Source organism: Pseudopipra pipra, chromosome 3, assembly GCF_036250125.1.
Source record: "Pseudopipra pipra isolate bDixPip1 chromosome 3, bDixPip1.hap1, whole genome shotgun sequence".
In the NCBI taxonomy this organism is placed as follows: Eukaryota; Metazoa; Chordata; class Aves; order Passeriformes; family Pipridae; genus Pseudopipra; species Pseudopipra pipra.
In genome coordinates this window covers 57,256,825-57,277,806 of record NC_087551.1, presented here as the reverse complement: position 1 = coordinate 57,277,806, position 20,982 = coordinate 57,256,825, and the positions used below count along the sequence as shown (strand labels likewise).

Genomic DNA, 20,982 nt, shown 5'->3' with positions numbered 1-20,982 from the left:
TGAGTGAGAGCTTGGAGGTCAGTGTCAGTTTCTGGAGTTCTGTTGGAGCATCGACAGGTGGCATATGGGGTTGGGATTAAGGAAAGCAGACATGCCAAGAGGCATGTCAAAGGGTTGGCAGATCACATTAGAAAAGGTGAGATTATCTGCAGGAAATGCTCCTCTGAATCCACAGTCTAGCAAACTAAAAGATTTCATCTGTCTATAAGAACCACCAAGGCTGGAGACCCTTATGCTGTCAGGTATGCACATGGACTGGCACAGAAGCAGGAGTTGCTGTCCCTGATGGCATTTTCCCAACCAGATGAACTTTGGGAAATTCATGGTCTACAGACTAGGGCATAATGGACAATCCAGCTTAGATTCCTTTCATATTTATTATTCTCAGCAGGCCTTTCAAGACATACCAGTATTGCAAAGAAAGACTCTTGATGCTAGCAAGCCTCAAGCAGGATAAGGAAATACCTGTTAAAGAATACTGCTAAGGCAGTCTAGAGAATTAACAGATGACATGAGATCTGGCTTATCTAAAGAAGGAAAAGTCCAATGAATGAGTAACAATCAGAATGACTTTTGAGAAAGATATTTCAGTTTATTGTCAAGACACTTTCTTCCCTCTTTTCTCATCATTTTACATAACCTCTAATGTGGAATTTCAGTTCTAAGAGGTCACTACAATTTCCCAGATACTGGTGACCATTTGAGAGAGCATGTTTGTGGCACAGAAAGTAATTTTTGAGATACTTTGTTCCCCAAATCCAACATGGGTATATATGAGGTTGTCACATCATGCAAGAAACTCATCCCATGAATTAGATGACTAATTTGTTGCATAGTCAGTCCTGGACTTCAAAGCTGCACTTCAGGAAAAGCTTTTATGTTACACAACTCACTTGTCTTGGATTGTGCAGAACAGTTTAGAAACAAAGTACTGTTGGTAGATTTGTAAACTCAGAAATAACTTATCAACTGATTTTCTTGTCCCCACAAGCCACAATCTTAAATTGTGACAAATTTTGCAAAATGCTGCATCAGTAAATGGAGAAAATCAGTTTTAGTGTTCCGTGTTGGAATAAATAAAGTGCTACCTCTTGAATATTACATCGAGGTACACTTTTTTCCCCTCTATATCATATCACAGAGATCTTTCTGTGAAATTTAAGTTTGGTTGATCCTGGATAACAAAGTTTTGCCCTAATCAATCAAGTGTGTTGTGTATGAGAATATGCCAGTCTCATTTGGCATCACCAGTGGCTTGGTACTGTGTATCCATAGCTTGCAAACGGATACAAGCTACCCTAGACCCAAACTTCGATTTCTGTGCAGTTGTATGACCTCTGCTCACAGCCAAATGCCCCCTCATATACATGTTTTCATTGTCTCAAGATCTCCTTTCTGAAATGTTCATTTGCTTTGTATTAGAACTCTATAAGTAAATACATTAAAATCATTATCACTCCTTAGTCTGTGACTGCTGTCCTGACTATATATATCTGGGCTTTGCTTTTTTTAATTCTTTTGACTACACTGCAGCTCCCAGCTGGTACAGTAATTTGCAATAATTATCATTTTCCAGGCAGCAAAATACAACATCCCAATTAAGGCAAAAAGGATGGGACCATCTTTCAGACTCCACTACAGCAGCTTCTCAACTGGTGACACTGCACTGGGCACTGAATGTTCTTGTCATTGTAATGCTCTTTCACCTGTTTTAAACTGACCTAGAAATCCTTCTGAAGGCAGGAATTTCTGTGTCCATTTTCTACAACCCAGTGTGAAAAGAGTGTTAGAAACATAGCTAGTAATTCCACTTGGAAAAATTAAACCAAACAGATATTTGACTGACTTTTAAAGAAGGTGTAGAAGAACAACATTCCTCTTCAGATGGCAGATAGAATATTTTGTTTCTTGTATTTCTTGTTCGTTGACAGATTTTATCTGTTTCTTTGTAATTTAGATGTGTCCCCCAAATCAGTTTTTACCATCTAAACACAGAACTTAAATTTTTACTGTTTGTTTTCAAGAGGTACTGAATATGTAGATACTTCTGCTATCTACATGTCCTGACAGATTTTCACTTTTGTTTTTTTTCCCCTTCAGTAGCTAAAATTTCTGGTTTTAGGATGGTGCACAAATAGAGCAGTATACTACAGACAAGGGCAACTCATGTACATTGTGTTAAACTTTCTCTCTTCTCTATATACCTCCCCCCATGCGTATACACATACATTTGGATTCACTATTAACAAACAATTTGCTACTGAAAATCAATGACATTTTCCATTAGCATTGCTGGGAGAATTGATTGGCCCTTAAAAGGTTGGTTGTGCATTACGTGAAAGAACCCAACTGCAAAGAGCTAAATTTGCAACATAAAATGTACCCACATTCTGCTGGGGAAGCACTATCAAGGCTTTTACCCAGTTTTTCAGGACGATATATGGCATAGCACATCTTTATCAAACACGTTTGTATTTTACTCCGTTGAGTGTTTATTAACTCACAGCAGTATAGCCACAGTCAGGATCCAACACTGAATAGCTGCAAGATTTTAATGCTGCACTCTGATTTAAAGTTGATAACACCTTTTCAGAACAAAGAAAATTATCAAGACTTTTCTAGTTTTAAACATGTAAGAAATCTCTTCTGAAAGTTACTTAAAAATAAACTTTAAGGGCGGAACTCAGAAAAATACCAATGACATTATATAGCTATTGTGTTCTCTTTTGTGAGTACTGAAGTTATTTTGAACAGGTAAAACGATTCCTCATTGCCACTGTAATTTTTGTATTATGTTGTTTTACCATTGAAGTTCACCCTTTTAATTCTCTCTTATAGAAGCAAACAATGCATCATCTTGAATCACTTGAGTGTACTGTAGCAACAACTTTGTTGGAACAGAGACTGCTGCTATAAATGTTTTTTCCAGAACTTTGTGGTATCCAAACGACACCTGTCAAGATCTATTTGCTTGCAGTAGTATGAACACACCCATCCCTGTGCTGCATGCATGAGTGGCCTCTTTGCTTTAGGAAATTACTGAAAGTTTAGCAAGTTATCCAAACACAGGTGTCTGAAGACCTGTAGCCAGTCCACTGAAATCACTAGACGCAGAGTAGTTGGTAGAAATTAGGCAGGATTAATCTGAGCTTTAATCTTCCTAATCCCCCTTACTCTTTCCAGATTTCAGGCATGGTGTTTCTGTACAGAACCTTTCCAAGAGTTGTGCTCAAGCCCATAGCCACCCACTCAATGTTGCCTGTGGTATCCTAGAGCATTCCTCACTTCAGCCTATTATTGTTTCACTAAGCTCACCCAATTTTGCTTGTTTTCCTCTTCTAAAATGTTGGGTTGGGTTTTTCCCCATATTTGACTGACTTTGGCCTTCTGTACCCTTTGAATTAGGAGGAAACACATGGGCTAAAATTTTTCTTTCTTCTTTCTGTGACTATTCCATTGTTCCTTCGCCTTTTTCTCTCTTCCGTACTTGCTGAAACTTCTTTATCTTCAAGAATCTGCCTGCCCGCCCTGTACCTTATTCTGTGCATTCACTGCACTTCTCAGTAATTTCCCTGCTTCACCTTTTCTGCCATTATTCTGTGCCTTCTTTCAGGCCAAGCCTTATGCATGAACCAGCATCCAGTCCTGTTTCCTCAAAATCCCGTCTTCATCAAATCCACTTCTTTTCCAATTCTTTTCACTGATTACCAGTAGCCTTCCAAACCTCCTCTCACCAAGCTATTGCTCCTTGCATAACCTCCATCATTTCCATTAAGGTAATAAATTCTCCTCTTCAACATACAAACAGTAGTGAAGACTTGCAAATGCCCCAGAGCCTTATGAATGTATTAATGTAATAACTGGAGGGCTCTAATTCTCAGGGGGATTGGGGCTGCCTACATCTGACAGCAGTAAGAACGAACTTTGAACATAAACAGGTGAAGCATGGAATGAGTTCATACAGGGCAAAATTTAGAAAAAGACTGAAATTGAAAACCACATTCAGTAAGAGGTAAACCAGATATTAATCTCACATCTAGCTTCAATAATGATTCTTGTTTTAGAGGCAAACTGTAAACCAACTGTAAACTCTGAACAACCCCTATAACAGCATGATACATTAAGCATCAGGATGACAAGTCTGCTTTTTCTCTTTAGCACAGCCAAGTTTGTGTATGTGTGCTCCTCTCCTACTGCTCTAGATATCTTTAGCTGAGGTTTACAAAACTTAATCTACACCTGTTGACCAATATAGCCACAACTGCAACACCTCCCTATGGAGGATCCTTATTATAGAAGAAAGTAACTTTGAAGCTACAAATGTGACAAAAAATTAAGTATGTTTTCCTTACTACAAATACATACACACTAAAGCTGTTGCAAGTACATAAAACATAGCCTAAAGCTGTCATGCTCTTAAGGTTTTGCAGTGGAAACTTGGTCCAAGGACTGTACTGCTGAGAAAACTGAGCTACTAACCAGTTCTGTGTGCTGCTACAGAGGATGATGCAGTGGGGAGATGACACAGTGATACCTCCCCAAGAAAGTTACGTCAGTTACCAAAGTATTATAAGCACCATTAAACATAATTCAGCACATTTAATGTATCTCACTCCATCTTATATTGTGCAAAATGTAGTCAGTAGCAATATGAGTAAGGCTACATGAACACTGCTTTCTGCATACTAGCCAAAACCTGAGCTTCAACCCAAATCACCTTACACCAGATGAGGGTTTTAGATGAGCATAAAGGCTACCTGTGCCCAGAGAAGAAATTCAGCCCATGCTACACTGAAGTTTAATCTCACCTACCTGCATGGACAAGATGATGTACATTTAAGCTGGGACTTTCCAAAGAGTTCCCCATATAGCCTATAGAAGTGACTGGCAGTATTATCTGGCAAGCATAAGGGAACAAGGGAATTAGCTAGCTAAGCTCCCTCCTACAGGCATTTGATGCACAACACTGCTGTAATTTTCTCCAGTGCAGCCATTTTTATTTTATTGTAAACAATAAAACAAAGCCTGAGTATTTTCCTGTCAGGATGGTGGTGTAAGGGCTAGCTAGTATTTATGCATAGCTTTGAAAGGAACAGTACCTGCTGTGAAAAGGATATTGCCCTTTCATATTTCATGTGGTCATCTCTGGGAGACACACAAAATCAAGACTCTTGAGATGTTTAGCAGTGGCAGAATGTTTTGCACTCTTTGCAACAGAATGTAGTTCAGATCTGTATTAATAATATCTGAAACAATCTACTTTATTCAATCAGGTTTTAATTTAATTTAAAAAATCCAATGGTTCTTTAAATATAGTTAGCACATAAAAATGGCAGAAATTTTACTGTGCACCAGTTAATCCCACCCTTGTTCCACTGAGTGCAGTTGGATTCACTTTCTCCACTTCATTTTAGTTCTTGCTTACTCTGCTTATAATCTAGTTCTCCAAGAATTTTAGTTTTCTGGGACAGGTTGCAAGTAGGAGAGAAATAGTAGAAACATTCACACATGACACTGGAAAAAGTTTAGTATTATTTCAATTTTTTTAGTCTCAGAATTGAGATGCCAAAATGGAATGTATATGTAAGTACACTTTAATTGTCTCTAAAGTGAATTAGTAAATTTTGCAATGAAAAATGGGAGATTAGTAGCTGGATGCATGGATTATGGCATTCAGTGGGTTGCCATACACTGTGGGACACATCTTTTGAAGGAGATTTTAATCAATTCAAAAGACAATATGGCAACTGGCAGGCTTTTTCTTTATTGAAGCAAAGTCACAGCATTTTCAGCACTATTCCCCTCTCATGAAGGGAAGAGTTAAACGAAGGCCCCTGAAATTTACATTGCTAACAAGTAAAGGGTTGAAGAAAGAGATTACAAGCATATTTCTCTAAAATAAATAATCTACAAAGAGTGCTTTTTCTTCTTGAAAGCAATCTAAAAATGTATAAATTCTATGGTACGGAGATCAAAAGATATTTTAACAACTTTCAATATTTACAAACAATACAAAAACTGCGCATGCCATCAAATGATGTAAAATTCTTCTTAAAAATTAAAAGCTTCACTCCTACTAAGAACCAAAAACTCCAGCCAATATTTCAGTTATAATTAATTTTCTTTACAACTGGGAAACCGTTAAATGTTTTTATTATCTGTAAAATATACAATAAAAATGAACCTCACTAAATTATTAAGGTTAAAAAAGAAGAGAAATACTGCAGGCAAATCAAAAAACTAGAGTAATTGTAACTTATTCTTTGGTAACCAAAAGTTAGCAAGTATCTGTATTTCAAGTGATGAAAAGTAATAGTCTTCCTGTTTTGACAAATGGAAGACAAGACTTCTGGCAAAACACAACTCCCAAGTTTCAGTTTTGAAAGACGGGCTCCACCTACAGCTTTGTAGTGCAAGTTCTAAAAGTCAAACTTTGCTTTCTAATTCAGAAATCTAACCGTCCTGGTTCCGGCCAGGACAGGGTTAAATTCCGCAGTAGCCAGGAGGGGCAGTTATTCTATACCACCTCACATCATTACCAGGGGCAGGGAATGGGGGGCTCTTCGAGTCCGGGTAGTGTGGCTGAGGTTCATGTATTACTGGGCTTCCCGTGTGAATCGTTTCCCTCTTTCTCCTACACTCTGTCATTAGTATTGTTGCTGTTACTGTTCGTTTTCTTATCTCATTGCTGTTTTCAGTCAATTGTCCTTATCTCAACCCGTGATCCTAGCCTTTTGTGCCTTCAGTTCTCCTCTCCAGCCCTCTGAAGTGGGGAAGGGGAGGAGGGAGGGAGTGGCACACGGTTTAGAGTGTTTCAGTGGGAAGACTAAATTGGGGAATATCATTCCTAAACCACAATAGTAACCCTTCCAAATTCTGGCAGTACACTGCTTCATTCCTCTCCCACTTTCCTGTTGTCTGCTTGCATCCTCTGCAGACATCCAGTTGTTCCAGTTCTCTAAGGGAATACTCCAGTCAAGAAAGCAATTCACTTGGAAATGAGTGTTTCACCAAGCATATGTGTGTGGCTGCACAGCAGCTCGTAGTGTGCTATAAAACTCAGCTCCCTTTTCCATGTTAACTATGTATTTCATTTTCCCTCAGGAAAAAGAATAAAAAGTACAGTACCCTGGACCAATTCAAAACCTGGTGAGCTAATTGCTCAAGCAGGACACGCTTCATCGAACACTGGGCCATAACCCAGTAATAAGCCATGCAACCCCAGCACCAACCCTACTACCTTCTCATAGTTGAATGGGCCTCACCGTGCCTCTCTCTGCTTAACATATGCACTATGCTGCACCACTACAAGGCTTTTGAACCAAATATCCAGCTTGTACCACAGGAGCCTTCCCATTTCAGGCTTATTCCTAAATTTTTCTTGCACAACTGCAGTCTCAAGAAAAAGAAAAACATCACACCCCTATAGACTCTGAGAAAACTTCCCTCCCACCCCACAAGAGGACTTCTAAGGGTTTACACAAAAAATTCAACTGTTAACTTTCTTTAAGCCACAGACCACTCATTCAAAGCAAGTGCTCCCCAACCCAACCCAACCATGCAGAACCACCATCGCTTTAGCATTTAAACATACACATGCAGTTCATGGAATAAATGCTCAGCAAAGTAAACTTGTCCTGGTCTGGGCTTTCTTCGGGAATCTAGTCCTCTGTGATTTTCTAGACTAATAGCCAAAGCCTTCTGTCACACTGCCTTTTAACTTTCTTCAGCTGAAGGGCTTAGATACTTCCTTGAAGTACCTGGTTGAGTCATTAAGTCTAGATGGGCTGGATCCAAGGTCTCCTTGCAGCCTGCCTCCTCAACATATGCAAAATCATTCATGTCCATTTCATCACTGTTAAACATATCAAGCTGCCTCTCTTGCTGCTCTTCCAAAGTTCTCCGGACCCTGCCCTCTGACTGTTCCACCACTTCCCCATCTCCTTCACTAATGACAGTCATGGGGCTGCTCTGAATGCGGTTGCGGACATTGTACTTGCTGCTGGCAGCAGACGGGGGTGTTCTTGACCGGCCATACCTAGTGCCAGAGAAAGACATACTCCTTGGCATCAGGCCCTCACTCTTGGCCCATTCTTCCTGGGCCCGTTTGCTCTTGCTGGGTGAGCAGCTGGCAGGGCTGTCAGGAAGGTCAGCAGGGGCATCTGTCTTTGTCCGGTGGAACCGCGGGTCCGTGTTCTTCAACATCTCTGCCGCAGACATCCGGGAACTGGTGTCACAGCGGCTCCCTTTCTTCAGCAGCAGGGCTTTGAAGTTGTCATTGCTGGTGCTGCTCTTGCGAACACTTCTCTGAATAGATCCAGCTTGTTTGAGGGTAGCTAAATTTGGGGAAGCACCAGTGGGAGTTACGGGGGGCGACGGAGAATGGTTGCGGGTACGATCGTCTTCAGAATCTTTACGGCCAAGGACTTTCCTTTTGGATCTGAGTTTAAAACACAACAAAAAAAAGAGGACCAAAATGAAACATTTTGCCTCCCCTAATTAAACTCAATTTAGACGAATGACAATGAATTAAGCTAAAGGAGAGAGAGGGGAAAATGGAGAAGTAATCTAAATCTGAAGCATGAATAAGAACACCACCAGAACTGTACAGGCATTAATAGCAGGTATTGGAGGTATAAGCTAAGTTTATTCCTCTTTTCCTGCAAATCTGGAACAATGAAACTACTAAAACTGGCAATACTGATGTACAAAACACTTTAGCAAATTTTGTATATCAGATTTTCGAGAGTCAGTATTAAACTGCTAAGACTAATATCCTATAAAGATTTAGACTCAATGTCATTTCTCTGTTAGTTTAGGGACTTGATTCAAAATATGTCATCTAGACTACACTGGGATGTTTTGTTTTGTTTTACTATTTCATTTGACCCTCTGGGGAGAACAGGTACACTTTCCTTTAGAAAAGGACACTGCAATACACTGCTGCTGAAGTTAAGATGGAGAAAAGGGAGCCACATGTAACCATTCTGGATTAAATGATTAAAAAAAAAAAAATTCCCTCCCTAACCGAAATAGTGAATAAATAATGAAAAGAGTTTTCCAGCTTCTCTTAAGATGCATGGACAAAATTCACAGTTATGTTGGTGCTCTGTCATTGCAACTCTTCAACTAAATGAAGGAGAGACCAACTTCCTGACAAGAAAGTTCTCTTTCCAAATGAAAGGGTGAAGTGTTTTTCAATTTAAATGTAAAGTGCAGGGATAACAAAAGCAAAACTAATAAACAATCATGGAACTGGGAATAAGTGGAAACTGCACTTCTATTGCTCCATTTTCACTTTATTAGAAAACTTAAAGAAATGTACATGCCTGGTATCTGTGGCAAAGCCGCTTTGCTTCTTTGCTGACGAAGCAAGAATTAATTCAAAAAGATCATATAAAGCCTATTTTTAAATATGGTATTTTGGAAGAAGTTTAAAACAAGTCAGCAGACTTGTTACAAATACAAGATTATCATGCTGTAATTCCATATTAATTTTTATCAAGCATGTGCTCAATACAGACCATTCCCCTTGTAAAACAGGTTTCTACTTAATGTGATCTTTAGCTTTACTTTCTTAAAAGCCTTGAGATTTTGTCAAGGCAAGCTCAAATGTTTTTATGCATTGCATTAATATTTAAAAAAAAACCCTGAAAACAAAGTAGAAGGATACATCGGCTGAGTAGGTGGTAGCAACAGACATTGCCATAGATCTGCCAAGACTTTGGAGTGATCCTGTCTCTCTTAAGTGGTGGTGAAGTTTATGCACAGATTACTTATGATACCCCCACAGACAACTGTATCACCTGTTATTTTCAGCAGCTCCTCCTGCCTCCACCTGTCTTTCTGGAAGAAGAATGTAATACCAATATCCATTCAGCCTGAGGATGAATGGACACCAGAAGACAGCACGGAGATAAAATGATGACTTCAACAGCAGCAAACACACAAACCTTGTCTAGATTTAACTGTGTATTAATATTGTAGGCAGCAAATTATTTTGGTGCTTGGATGCTCTGCAAATCTGTATGTGAGCACGTGTGTGCATTTGTTAAAGGGAAAAGATTTTCCTTCATTAGGGTTTTGGCTGCCTATATGTATCTTTAAACACTGTAATGCTGGGGTTGTACTGCTGCCAAAACCCAAATTAAATTAAAAAAAAAAAATAAAAAAAAATTCAACTGCAAAGATCTGCAGGGGAAGACTTCGTTATCCTAGCTTGGATTAATCCGGTAAGACTGTGAATGCAGTGCAGAGCAGTCAGTTTGCTGTCAGCATGTAATCAGCTTTTCTCAGTATGTATGAATTATGGAAGAAACTTAATTTTAAGAACCAGATTTGGTTTTGGTGGCTTTTCAGACACAGGTAGGTTATATATTTAAACAAAACTGGGACTTAAAACTTAAGTTGTTCTTTCTGTCCTTAACACACATACCAGTAAACTTCCTGTCTTACTCCAAAGCACATATATCAAAGAGTGCCAATCACTGAAATAATACCTTTTAGAAATAGTGAAGGGAAACCCAAAACCTTTTTTATTAACAACCAAGGAAGATAGTGGTTCAAGTCTAAAGCCAGCAAAAGCAAGGTCTTAATAAAAAATGTGACAGTTTTAATTATGTCACATCCAGTTCCATTGTCCATTTCCCCATAAACTCACAAATTACATGTGTGTGCACAGACACAGAGATCCACTCTCTATCTGCATGCATAATGGAGAAAGGCTCCTGGTCAGAATATTTCATTCTAAAACCAGATTTGTTGCTCTTCTAGTGAGTGCCATGCAACATGAATGCAACAGACCATTTTTAGAACACCTCCTACAGGCCAAGTCCTAAGGGGTAACAGTAAATTATAAAAAGTCAGTATCATATATATGCAATTTTTGTAAAATCTGAAAGGGAGTAGTTTCAAATATGAAAAAAAATAGCATTTGCATCCAAGTGCTACAGGCTCCCAGCTGCTCTGCCTGTTCCTCATTCCTGATGCAGAACTCGGGCACAGATGTGCAAACTGACTAAACACCTGGATAACCCACACGGAGCTGCTGAGCACATTCCCTGTGCAGTAACTGCACCCCCTCTGCAGTTTGCAGTATAAGACAAAGCCGCAAGATGGTGCTACAACTACACCCAATCTAGTCTACAGGCAAGGTCTGTGTGTGCTGTTTAAATGGTGCACACGTTTCCTTTTGTGGTTTAAAGCTTTTATTTGCTTGAGGTTTTCTATTTTTTCTTTTTGAGAACCTAATGTGAACAGCACAGAAATCTAGCTGCCGTTCAGGGTGATTTTGTTTTCAAGGGAAATGAATAATGTCATTAATAACAGAGCCAGTATTGCACATTTCATTCATGAACCAGTTTGACACAAAACACCCGACCTCAGGCTGGATTATGGCAAACTATAATCCAGCGTTTGCCATATGTTTTGCCATATGACTGACATGTTGTGTTACTTGCCAGTTTCAGCCACGCTTGCCATGAAGCATTAGCGTTGAGCCTCTGTCCCAAACTGCACCATATAAGCAGCGAAGAGAGTAAAAAGATGGAGAAGAACAAGAATGAAAACAAAAAGATACACAGAAAAAGCAACAGTAGAGTTAATATGGCAGATTGAGAACAGTACAATAACTACTAGACATAACTTGGTATCTTAGGGGGCAAGATATTTATAATATAATCTACATTGATTTAATCTGGTCATTTCTAGTTCAGAATGGATTACATATATTTGTAAAACAATAAAAGGCAAGTTCTTTTCCTTATCTTTTTCATATATAGCCTTAGTAGAAAGCTGATAAATATGTGCTTTTTCATAAAGCAATGACTGTTGTAATTGGGTGTTTTAGTAAATGTTAAACTAATTTTTGAGAGACCTACCGGACCCTGACAGCGTGGGAAGGGCAATTTCTGCAGTACCTGTGAATGGCTGCAAAAAGATCTTCAGTAGTCCTTGGTCTTGCTGGTGTTGCCACTCCATCCGTCTCTTCCCCATAACTACAGCTTGGCAGAAATGAACTATTTGCTGTATCTGATTCAAACACCTCCACTATACAGAGAGAATGAACAAAACTGTCAGTCCATCATGTGAATCCAACAGGCATATAATCCTGAAACCAGACCTTGCTGCCTCTAAGGCAAAGCATCTGAGAGACTGAGTGCACCATTGTCATAACTGTGATTTCAGATCAACATTTGCTTAGGAAACTGCAGTGCATGAAATGCTTGTGTTTGGTCACACAAACACAGGCAGAAGAAATACAAGAAAATTTGTAGGGCTTCCACTGAAATGCAAAAGCAAAATTTACAAAGCTAACTACGTTTTCATAGCATGCTTTAATACTAGCACAGTTAAATAAAGCATCATTTTCTTTCCATGTCTGCAATGAGAAGTCAGAAAGTAATTATAAGAAATCTCATAAAATATTAATCAGATCCCTGCAACTTTTTTTAGTCCTTTAGTTATAACAACCACAAGAGGTTCTTTCCTTTACAGAATCCCACCTCAATGCTAGGATTGCCATGCTCACTCCCCAGCTGCTTTAAAACAGCTACTGTTGTATATGAAGAAGAGTCAGAGAAAAGAGACTCACCACTTTCGTTCTCTTGAGATAGGTGCCCGTCAGCATTACTGCCGCTGTCTTGGCTGCTGCCTGAACTGCTTCCTTCATCAAAAGCAGACTGCTCCTCCTGCCTGGGCTCTTCTTGAACTGGTGATGCAGCAGGCTGTACCACAAAGGCATTCGCTCCCCCTGCCTCAGAGAAGGTGAATCCAGCAGCTCCTCCCTCAGGAACCAGGCTGCCAGAGTCCATCTCGCTAGAACCGAGTCCATCTGTAAGACAATTTCTCGCCTCCTCGCAGTGTGCAAGCACAGTGTCTCTCTTAGTCGGACTTGATGTGCTTCTGACAGTATCACTCACTTCAGCTGCTTTCTCCACTGTAAGATCTAACTGTGGAGGTGGTACAACAAGGAACAGTTTAGGTTTCTTAGAAATAGGAGGTGGTTTCTTGCTTGGCAATATGACCTGAACCTTGTCAGGAGATGCTGGTGACCCCTGAAGTGACATGCCAGAAGGGAGGTCTTCACTCTGCACTGAAGACTCAGGTGTGTCATCAGTAGCTGTCCCCAGTGCATAAGCTTCAGAAGACTTTTTTAGACCTACTGGACTCACAGGCTTTTGATCACTGTCAAGCGCAGGTGTGTTATCAGAGAGAATGAGAGGAGAACCCCGAGACAGTGTTTGAACTGCATTTTTAAATGAAGTGCCTTGAGTTTTCATTTCCTCGTTGCCTAAGCTGCTACTGAGTCTCAGTGAGAGAGATGGCTTTAGGGAAGACTGTGACGACAAATTTACAGTACCCTTCTCCTCAGACGTGGCTTCAGAAGCAGATTCAGGTGATGGTTCACCTTCTGTCACTTTTTTCACAGACCTCAACTGCACCATTTGCAATGCTTTGGTAGTTACTAATGGCATCACAGGTCTCGATGAGTCTTGCTTGTTGAGTGGCTGTTTCACTGGACTGTAGCAAGAATCTTCCTGGTTGTGTTTCTTAAAAGAATACTGTGGGTATATTGTTGCACCTTTTGTTAACTTGGGATCAAGAGGTGGTGCTGGTGGTGGGACAGCTAAGGGGCAAGTAGGAGGAGGAGGAACAGGGGAAGAGAATGAACTGATGGAGGCTTCTTGCTGTAACCATGGGACAGTCTGAGCAAAGGAAGAATTTACATTAGCTTCTGGTGGAGGAGGGGGGAATGTGGGAGAGGCTGGCAATGGTGACAAATCCATGACTTCTGCTGGAGGAGGAGGAGGGGGAGGAGAAAGTTCGGGGCAGTGTGGAGGTGTTGAAAGAGGAGGTGGCAGAGGAGGTGCACCACAATCTGGAGGAGGGCTCAGGGCGGGGTCCAATTTCTTCACACTCACGCTCCCTTCGGTAGATGTATTTGAAGAAAGAGAAGTGGAGGATGAAGACATGGAAACTGAAGACAGAAGAGAAGATTTCCTCTCAGGCACTTTAGGCTTCAGCTTGGATTTCCCATTTCCTGATGATGCAGGTTTTAAAAGTACAGGCACTGGAGTAAGTGCAGTGGGTGTATTGGACTGGCTGGAGTACCCACTTGATGGCGATGTGACTTGGTGGGATTTCTCCGGAGAAGTGCTCTTTGGTTTCGCCAGCCCACTGGGCACTTGTGGCACAGAAGCCCTTGAGCCATCACTGAAGTGGCTGATGCTGTAATCACTGAGAGCAGACGATGTACTGACAGAATGGGACACTGGGGATTTCACCTGGTCGTCTGCCACTGCGGCATAGTCGCTGTAATAGCCCCACTGGTCAGCGTACTCTGATTTGATGCTACTTGTTTCACTCTGTGAGGGAGTGACTGTGCAGATGGAGTAAAGGTTTGGAGCAGTGGTGGACATCATGCTGCTGCTTGCACTGACCGAGCTTTGGCTGCGGGAGCGCAACACCCAGGGATCCTCATAGTCACTGGAGGGGCTCTGGGAAGGGGAGCTGCCATTTTTGCACTTGAGATTTAACTGCAGGGAATGCTGGAGGGTGGCAATGAGAGTTTCATCAAGTACCTGTCCACTGGATTGGACTTTTTTCTTAGGCATCCTTCTGAGTGAGTCTGTTCTGGATGGTGGCAAAGGTGGTTTCTTGGCCTTTTTCAGAGAGATGTTTCTTGCAAGAGATTTGTCACCTTGGCCTGACTGGTCAACCTGCTGTTTCTTCTCCTTTCCTTCGAAGACATTTACCACACTGTCTCTGGGATTCCCAAAACCATTAGTATTATTGCATGGCATGTCTGACTTCAGCCCAGAGTCCATATGCATGGAACTGTAATAACCATCATGGTCCACAGAATACACAGAAGTAGAATCATCCCTGACTGATGCCCTCTCCAGGCTGCTGCTGCTCAGGTTGCTACCAGGAGTGGCACAGCCTGGTGTAGTACAAACCACCTTGTGTGAAGGAGTCTCACTGTTTTCTGAAGACTTGTACAACCAATGTTCTGTGCTGTCTACTGCTGCCTGTGCTCGCTCCCCAGAATAGCTAGATTCACTCCTACCATCACTATCCTGGGAAGGGTTTGGTAAAGCAACATTGTTCCTGCAGCTGTAGCTCGTGGTCTGAGACCCAGCCTCTGCATTCCCAGGAGTGCTAAGAGAGACAGCAGAGTCACCAAGAGAAAGCATCATGACAGTATTAGATGGGATGGTATCTGAGGTCTGTGAGTGACGTGTGGAGCTACTCTCACTCCAGTTACCACTTGAAGAATGGTGGTCTTCTTTCCCACTTATTGCACTGCTGGTAACAGGATTGTCTCTTGGATTTGGGTAGGCAGTGGAGTTGTTCATTTTACTATCCAATGAACCAACACTCTGGGCAGCGTGAATAATGATAACTTCTGAGGAGGATGACAGTGTTGCATTGGGTATGATGCTCGTTGAGTAGGTGGCATGAGGAGAGACCACACATGCTGGGCTTGCGGACTTCTCACTATCACAGCTTCTCACCTCTTGAGACTTTGGCCTCGACAGTGTCCCCATCGTGGGATTATTCCTCAGATGCACAACACTATCATCCACTTGCAATTTACTTATCTGGTGAGTTAAAGTGCCAGCAATGTCTTCCGTCTGCCTAGAGATGCTCTGTGTCTGGTCTAGGGACTGCAGAGATACTCTTGCACCAACTCGAGGTAAGCTGTGAAAACCTATGTCGCTATTTTGGCGAGAAGCAAATATAACTGCAGCAGAATCACTCATCACTGACATGTTTCCAGATGAGCTGGAGAACTGAGACATCTGGGCTGCAATGCCTTGTCCTTTCTGTGCTCTTATTCTTCTCATTGAAGGGGGCACAACTTTAACTTCCTCCGTCTGGCAGCTGGTGTCCTTGGTTTCCGAGCGCTGCATAGCGGAGCGATAGCTGTCTAGTCTCCCTAGTGTGGAACAGTGATCTGGGACATACATCGAATGCCCTCGGAAATCACTTTGGCCAGTGCCAACTGCTGGAGTCAAAATAAAATAATTATTTCTTGAAGCACAAACTCACATTTATCTTCTCACTCATTTAAAATCAAAACTCCCCAGCAAACTGCTTGATCCCCACGTTCCCGCAGGCTATGCCTTCTGAAGAAAAATCTGCAACAATGGATTTTGCACAAGCATTGTCTGTTTTCTGCATTTCTCTTCCCTTTTTCATTATTACCAGGAACCTCTCTTGCTTACAGAATCGTCTGTGCTCCTGCCACACATTCGACCCATGAAATCCTCTGTTTATGACATGGTAATAATTTCCATAGTAATCAGTTATGTCAGAAACCAAGTAGCACTGTTTGACTTCCAGTAGGCAATGCAGCAGGAACAGACAAAAGCCTGAGAAACGTGAAGGGTGTTCCCATGCTAATGCCTCATGCAATAAAGAAAAGGGGAAGGAAATCTGGAGACTAGTATGAATAAAAAGATCTGCTTTTTACAAGCCTTACACTTCAGAATAAAAAATTTCAGGGGACACTGACAGCTCTCCAAGTCCTGCAGTTTGTCTGAAAGAAGGCTAACATGGAAACATGCATTGTTTTACCACAAATAATACATACACTACAACAGTACTTATATATAAATATTATACAACACTGCAAAGAAAATCATTAAATAACAGTTCTCCTTACAAATACTCTCTAGTTATCTTACAGGAAAAACTCTAAGAAGTGGGGAAAAGCTGGTACTGATGGTCATCTCATCCTCAACACCATCAGGAAACAAAAATAAGTGTGCTTTTTCTAAAAGAATGAATAACCATATATTGACAACTTTGAGGACAATGGAAAACCAGTTTTAGTTCAAAATATAATTATCGCTGGGTCGGTAGAAAGGACTCCATGGTTCTGTTATATTTACAATTTTATTGGTAGCAGCCTTTTAAAATCACAAACCAGAGCACTGCTTTAAAATTAGTCTGTGTAAGGCTGCTGCTTTTGAATTCAGTTGCGTTGCTGTATAAATAGCAATAGAGAGGCAGGCGTGCTGCTGGAGATGCTGGTAAGGATGCTGCATATGTCACTGCGGGGGAAAATTGGTTATTTCAAGTCTCCGCCTTAGCTAGTCTCAGGAGTAATGAAGTAGCATGCCTGATAGGACTGTTCTCCTTTTGTATTTACTACAGGGAACTGCATCTGGAGGGTAGGTATTCTTATCATGCAGCTTTAAACACCACTTAAAGGACATTTAATTATCCTTATTCTTGGCAGGCAAAAGAGGCATTTAGGATAAGAAAAAGAGGTCTCTGAAAACGTTACAGTTAAAGCAGCACACCACACAAAAAGGATTGTTTACTTCTTTTCTCCAGGCACATAAGTAGTCTATTAGCAGCTTGAAGCCTAGTTAGTTTGCTTTGTGTAGACTCTCTTGTTCTCATGAAAATGCAGCCTCTTTCTGCTTTTGGTAGAGGTTTGCTAGAAAGATAGATGCTGGCAAATGTCTTGGATAATCTAATACCAGATACTGTCAGAACAGATGGACGACTGCAGCCAACCAAGAGAGGGATTTGCATATTCTGTACACAGTTATTAAGAACTGTACAGTAAGAAAAATAATTTTACTTTCCAGGTTATTTTTTTCTACAGAATCAGTGTACATCTTTGGTTGAGAGAGAGAAAAAAGTCAAAGTAGACATTATGAATGTTTCTGGAACCATGACATCACTGTGAGCCAATTAAAAGTATCCAGTTAAAAAATCTGCATACCAAGATATATAAATAACCAAAGAGATGGGATATTTTTCTTCTTCTGCCACTGTGAAATACACACACGCACACAAATACGCACACGCAGACAAGACAGAAGGATGGGGCTGGTGGAAAACGAAGCTGTCAGCACTACAACGAGTATCTAACACTGCTACATACTGACCTGTGGCTAAGAGCACCTCACTTCAGTATGTGGTATGTCTGTATTCACAGAGGAAGCGAAATGCACTCTGTTTCACAAGTAGTGTAATGAAGATGGGTGATTTATGCTTGTTTAAAATATTACTGCTAGGGAAGGTAAATGGCAAAGTGGAATGATGCTGGACTTGCCAACCTGCCCTTTTCCTCTTTTCAAAACCAGGAGTGTTAGAATGCACTTACTGGGACATACTACTCATGGCAAATGCACAGCGAAAGCTGAAATACAAACTTAATGGTGCTGTATCTACGCCACTGAATAAAAGATGCCAGTGATGGCAACGTCTTGGGGAGCAGCTCCTGCCCCATTCCCTCGGCACACATGCCCCAACAGAGCCTGGAGACTGGTGGCTGGTCTAGCTGGAGCAGTGCTGGAGGAGCACACTAAGAAGAAGGCAGCATGAACAACACACCTCAGAATGCTGCTGAGAACCAGTGCTAACCCTGTGTTACCAGAATTTATGTAATTTAGGGTCCAGCCTAATATGCTCTGGGGAACTGCATAAATTGACTCAATACCAGTAAATGTTTACAACCTCAATACTGCAGGGAAGCCTGTCAGGGCAAGTATTTGCACCAGTGAAAGATCTCTTATAGTTAGAATTATTCAGAGCCCAAATAAATACAACATTCAGACAGCCCAGCCTCAGTATAAAATACAGGGCTATATCCTTCAATCATTTTATGGGATATGGTCAGGGAAGGGATTTTTCATGGCTGTTGTTATTACAAGAAGACAACTTTGAGGTTTTAAATATTTCTGGTAGAAATGCAGCATATTCTTAAGTTGTTTCAGCTTTGACTTTATATGTATGCACAACCTCATGCAAAGCTGTGAGGATTTACTTGCCCTTTATAAGACAGCAATTGCTCTTTTTACTGTTCCATTTCCTGAAGAGGGACAATGGAAATCTGCAGGGGAAAATGGTTCAAAAACCAACCAAATGAACATTAAAGACTCGGGTATACTCTTAAAATGTTGATGATTTTATGATTTTAGTGGAATTCAGAGGAGGGTAGCAAGGAGTATTGTATTTGCAATTTACAAATGCAATGTAGAACCCTAACTTGCTTCCAGAGTAATATTGAAAAGCAAGGATTTTCAAAAACCCTTAAAATCAAACCACCTTTGTTGCTACTGCAGCTAGAAAGCAAATAATCCAATTCTAAGGGCAGCTCAAACCTTTAATTGACTGATTACACTGACAATGCTATATGTTTCTCAGAAAATACCTGCTTAAATAAATAGCAGTAAGAAAACAGATTTCTACACCACCAAAATTCTTGCACTGAATCACAGCTTTTAAAGAAAAAAGTCCATCTAGTTGCAGGGGTGATGTCTGAGCAGACAGCAGTAAAAAAATACTGCAGAATTGGACATCAGGCTACAGATGCTGAACATTATGAAGTAAGAAGTGGCTGCAAATTGGTATGTGATAAATGTGGTTCAAAGTAATTGTTATCATGTCTGCATTTTATATTATCCTGTGTCCACCAGCCCCGCTATGTCCGCCACAGGGGACCTGTATCTACACTCCTTTCTATTACCCTACTATGTTGAAAATATCTCCTAGGGCAAATGCTCTTCCCTAACACACATGTTCAGTGTGGACTCCAGCAGCAAGTGAAGAACACTCATTATCTGGAACAAGTGAAACATGCAACATATGGAACAAGTTTTGCATGGAAGCACACAGAGGAGGTTCAACTGCTTACTTTAGCTCCAAGCTCTTGGTCAAAGATAGGCATATACAGGTTACACCAGTTCTCCCTGACTCTGGTAGTTAACTGGTATTGCTCATTAGAGATGACAGGGATTGAGACTGACTGCAAATTTAACAGAAAAAAGAAAGTGTCTGTATGTAATCCCTAGGGCCAGGTACTAACTACCAGAAGACTCCCTGTGACTCTAGCTGACCTGGTAGCACCAGCAGCTTGCCGCAGAGAATCAGACAAAAGGTCCTCTGCACTGACATGAGAATAGAAAACCGAAGGTTTGAGAGGATCAACAGTACGTGTAGATACCATGAAGCACATGCTTGTTTCAACTAGCGTATAAAAGTAATCTCTCTTCCCTTCTGACTAATCATTTCTAATATAAGCACTTGGCTCTTATGCCACAGGCACATTCTTTAGAATTGTTGCTCTCATTGCCTCCCTGTGCCCCACCTAGCAATCCTCCTCTAAACCTAGTAACCTGAACAAGTCCACTGTGCAGGCACCACAACTTGCAGTGTTACAAAAAAACTCCCAGAGATTCTTAATCTGTTTTACCCTAGTACTTACATATCTAATGATTTTTAACAGACATCCAACAAGAAATAAGACAAGTACATTTGGCTCATGACAATTTTAAGGAAATTTTACTGTGCTCCATGAAGCATCTGTAATCTCTGAGGGGAGAAAAATATTGCAAAGAATTCTGTGATACTTTCTAGTACTGCCAGCTAAAAAATATCTTGAATGCTTGCATACATCACTGCCACCCTGAAAGGGAGAATTTTGATGAAAATATAGGCAACTTAAGTTTTCTTGATTCTATTCATTTAAATGAACAGCCTCTAGTAAAGTTTATGTTCCTGGCATCTCTGTCTTTCATCCCCCATGCATACTTTCTAACACCCTGGTCTATGGATCAATAGTGCTGGAAACGTACAATGTTGAAAAACTACAGCTGTAAAACCAGTATTAGTCAAAAGGCATTGTAACTCTGAAAGAGAGATATTATCTCCAAAGACTGCTGAAGCTGCAAATTGAAGCAGGTGCAGAATTACTTGTCTGGAACAACTGGGTATATGTGTGGTATTTCTGCAGGACCGCTGGATATCTGAGACTCTTCTTACCTGTGGGACCTATAACTTGAGTGACTGCTAGTCCTGGAGGGACTAATTGGAAAGGAGTATCAATTAAGAGAAGTCTTCAGCAGAACAGCTGAGTTCCCAAAGATCAGAAGGACTTACTCGCCCCCATGTTGCTGAGATGGAATTGCTTCCTCTCAGTCACATCAAAGGAGAAGCTTCAACAGTCCCAAATGA

General features: G+C 40.9%; 1 protein-coding gene across 11 annotated transcripts in view; it reads right to left on the bottom strand.

Moving 5' to 3' along the window:
• Positions 1-567: 567 nt before the first annotated feature.
• Positions 568-20,982, bottom strand: part of NHSL1 (NHS like 1) — a 182,395-nt gene continuing 161,980 nt past the window's right edge. For 7 of the 11 annotated variants that reach the window (XM_064649331.1, XM_064649334.1, XM_064649340.1 and 4 more), the window contains 3 exons: positions 12,593-16,012; positions 11,919-12,048; positions 568-8,440 (listed from right to left, as the gene is read on the bottom strand). In XM_064649331.1, coding sequence (XP_064505401.1) covers positions 7,717-8,440; positions 11,919-12,048; positions 12,593-16,012 — 4,274 coding nt within the window. In that variant the 3' untranslated portion in view covers positions 568-7,716. Of the gene's footprint in view, positions 8,441-11,443; positions 11,512-11,918; positions 12,049-12,592; positions 16,013-20,982 lie in introns of all 11 variants that reach the window. The other 4 variants (XM_064649332.1, XM_064649335.1, XM_064649342.1 and 1 more) reach the window with 3 other exon arrangements.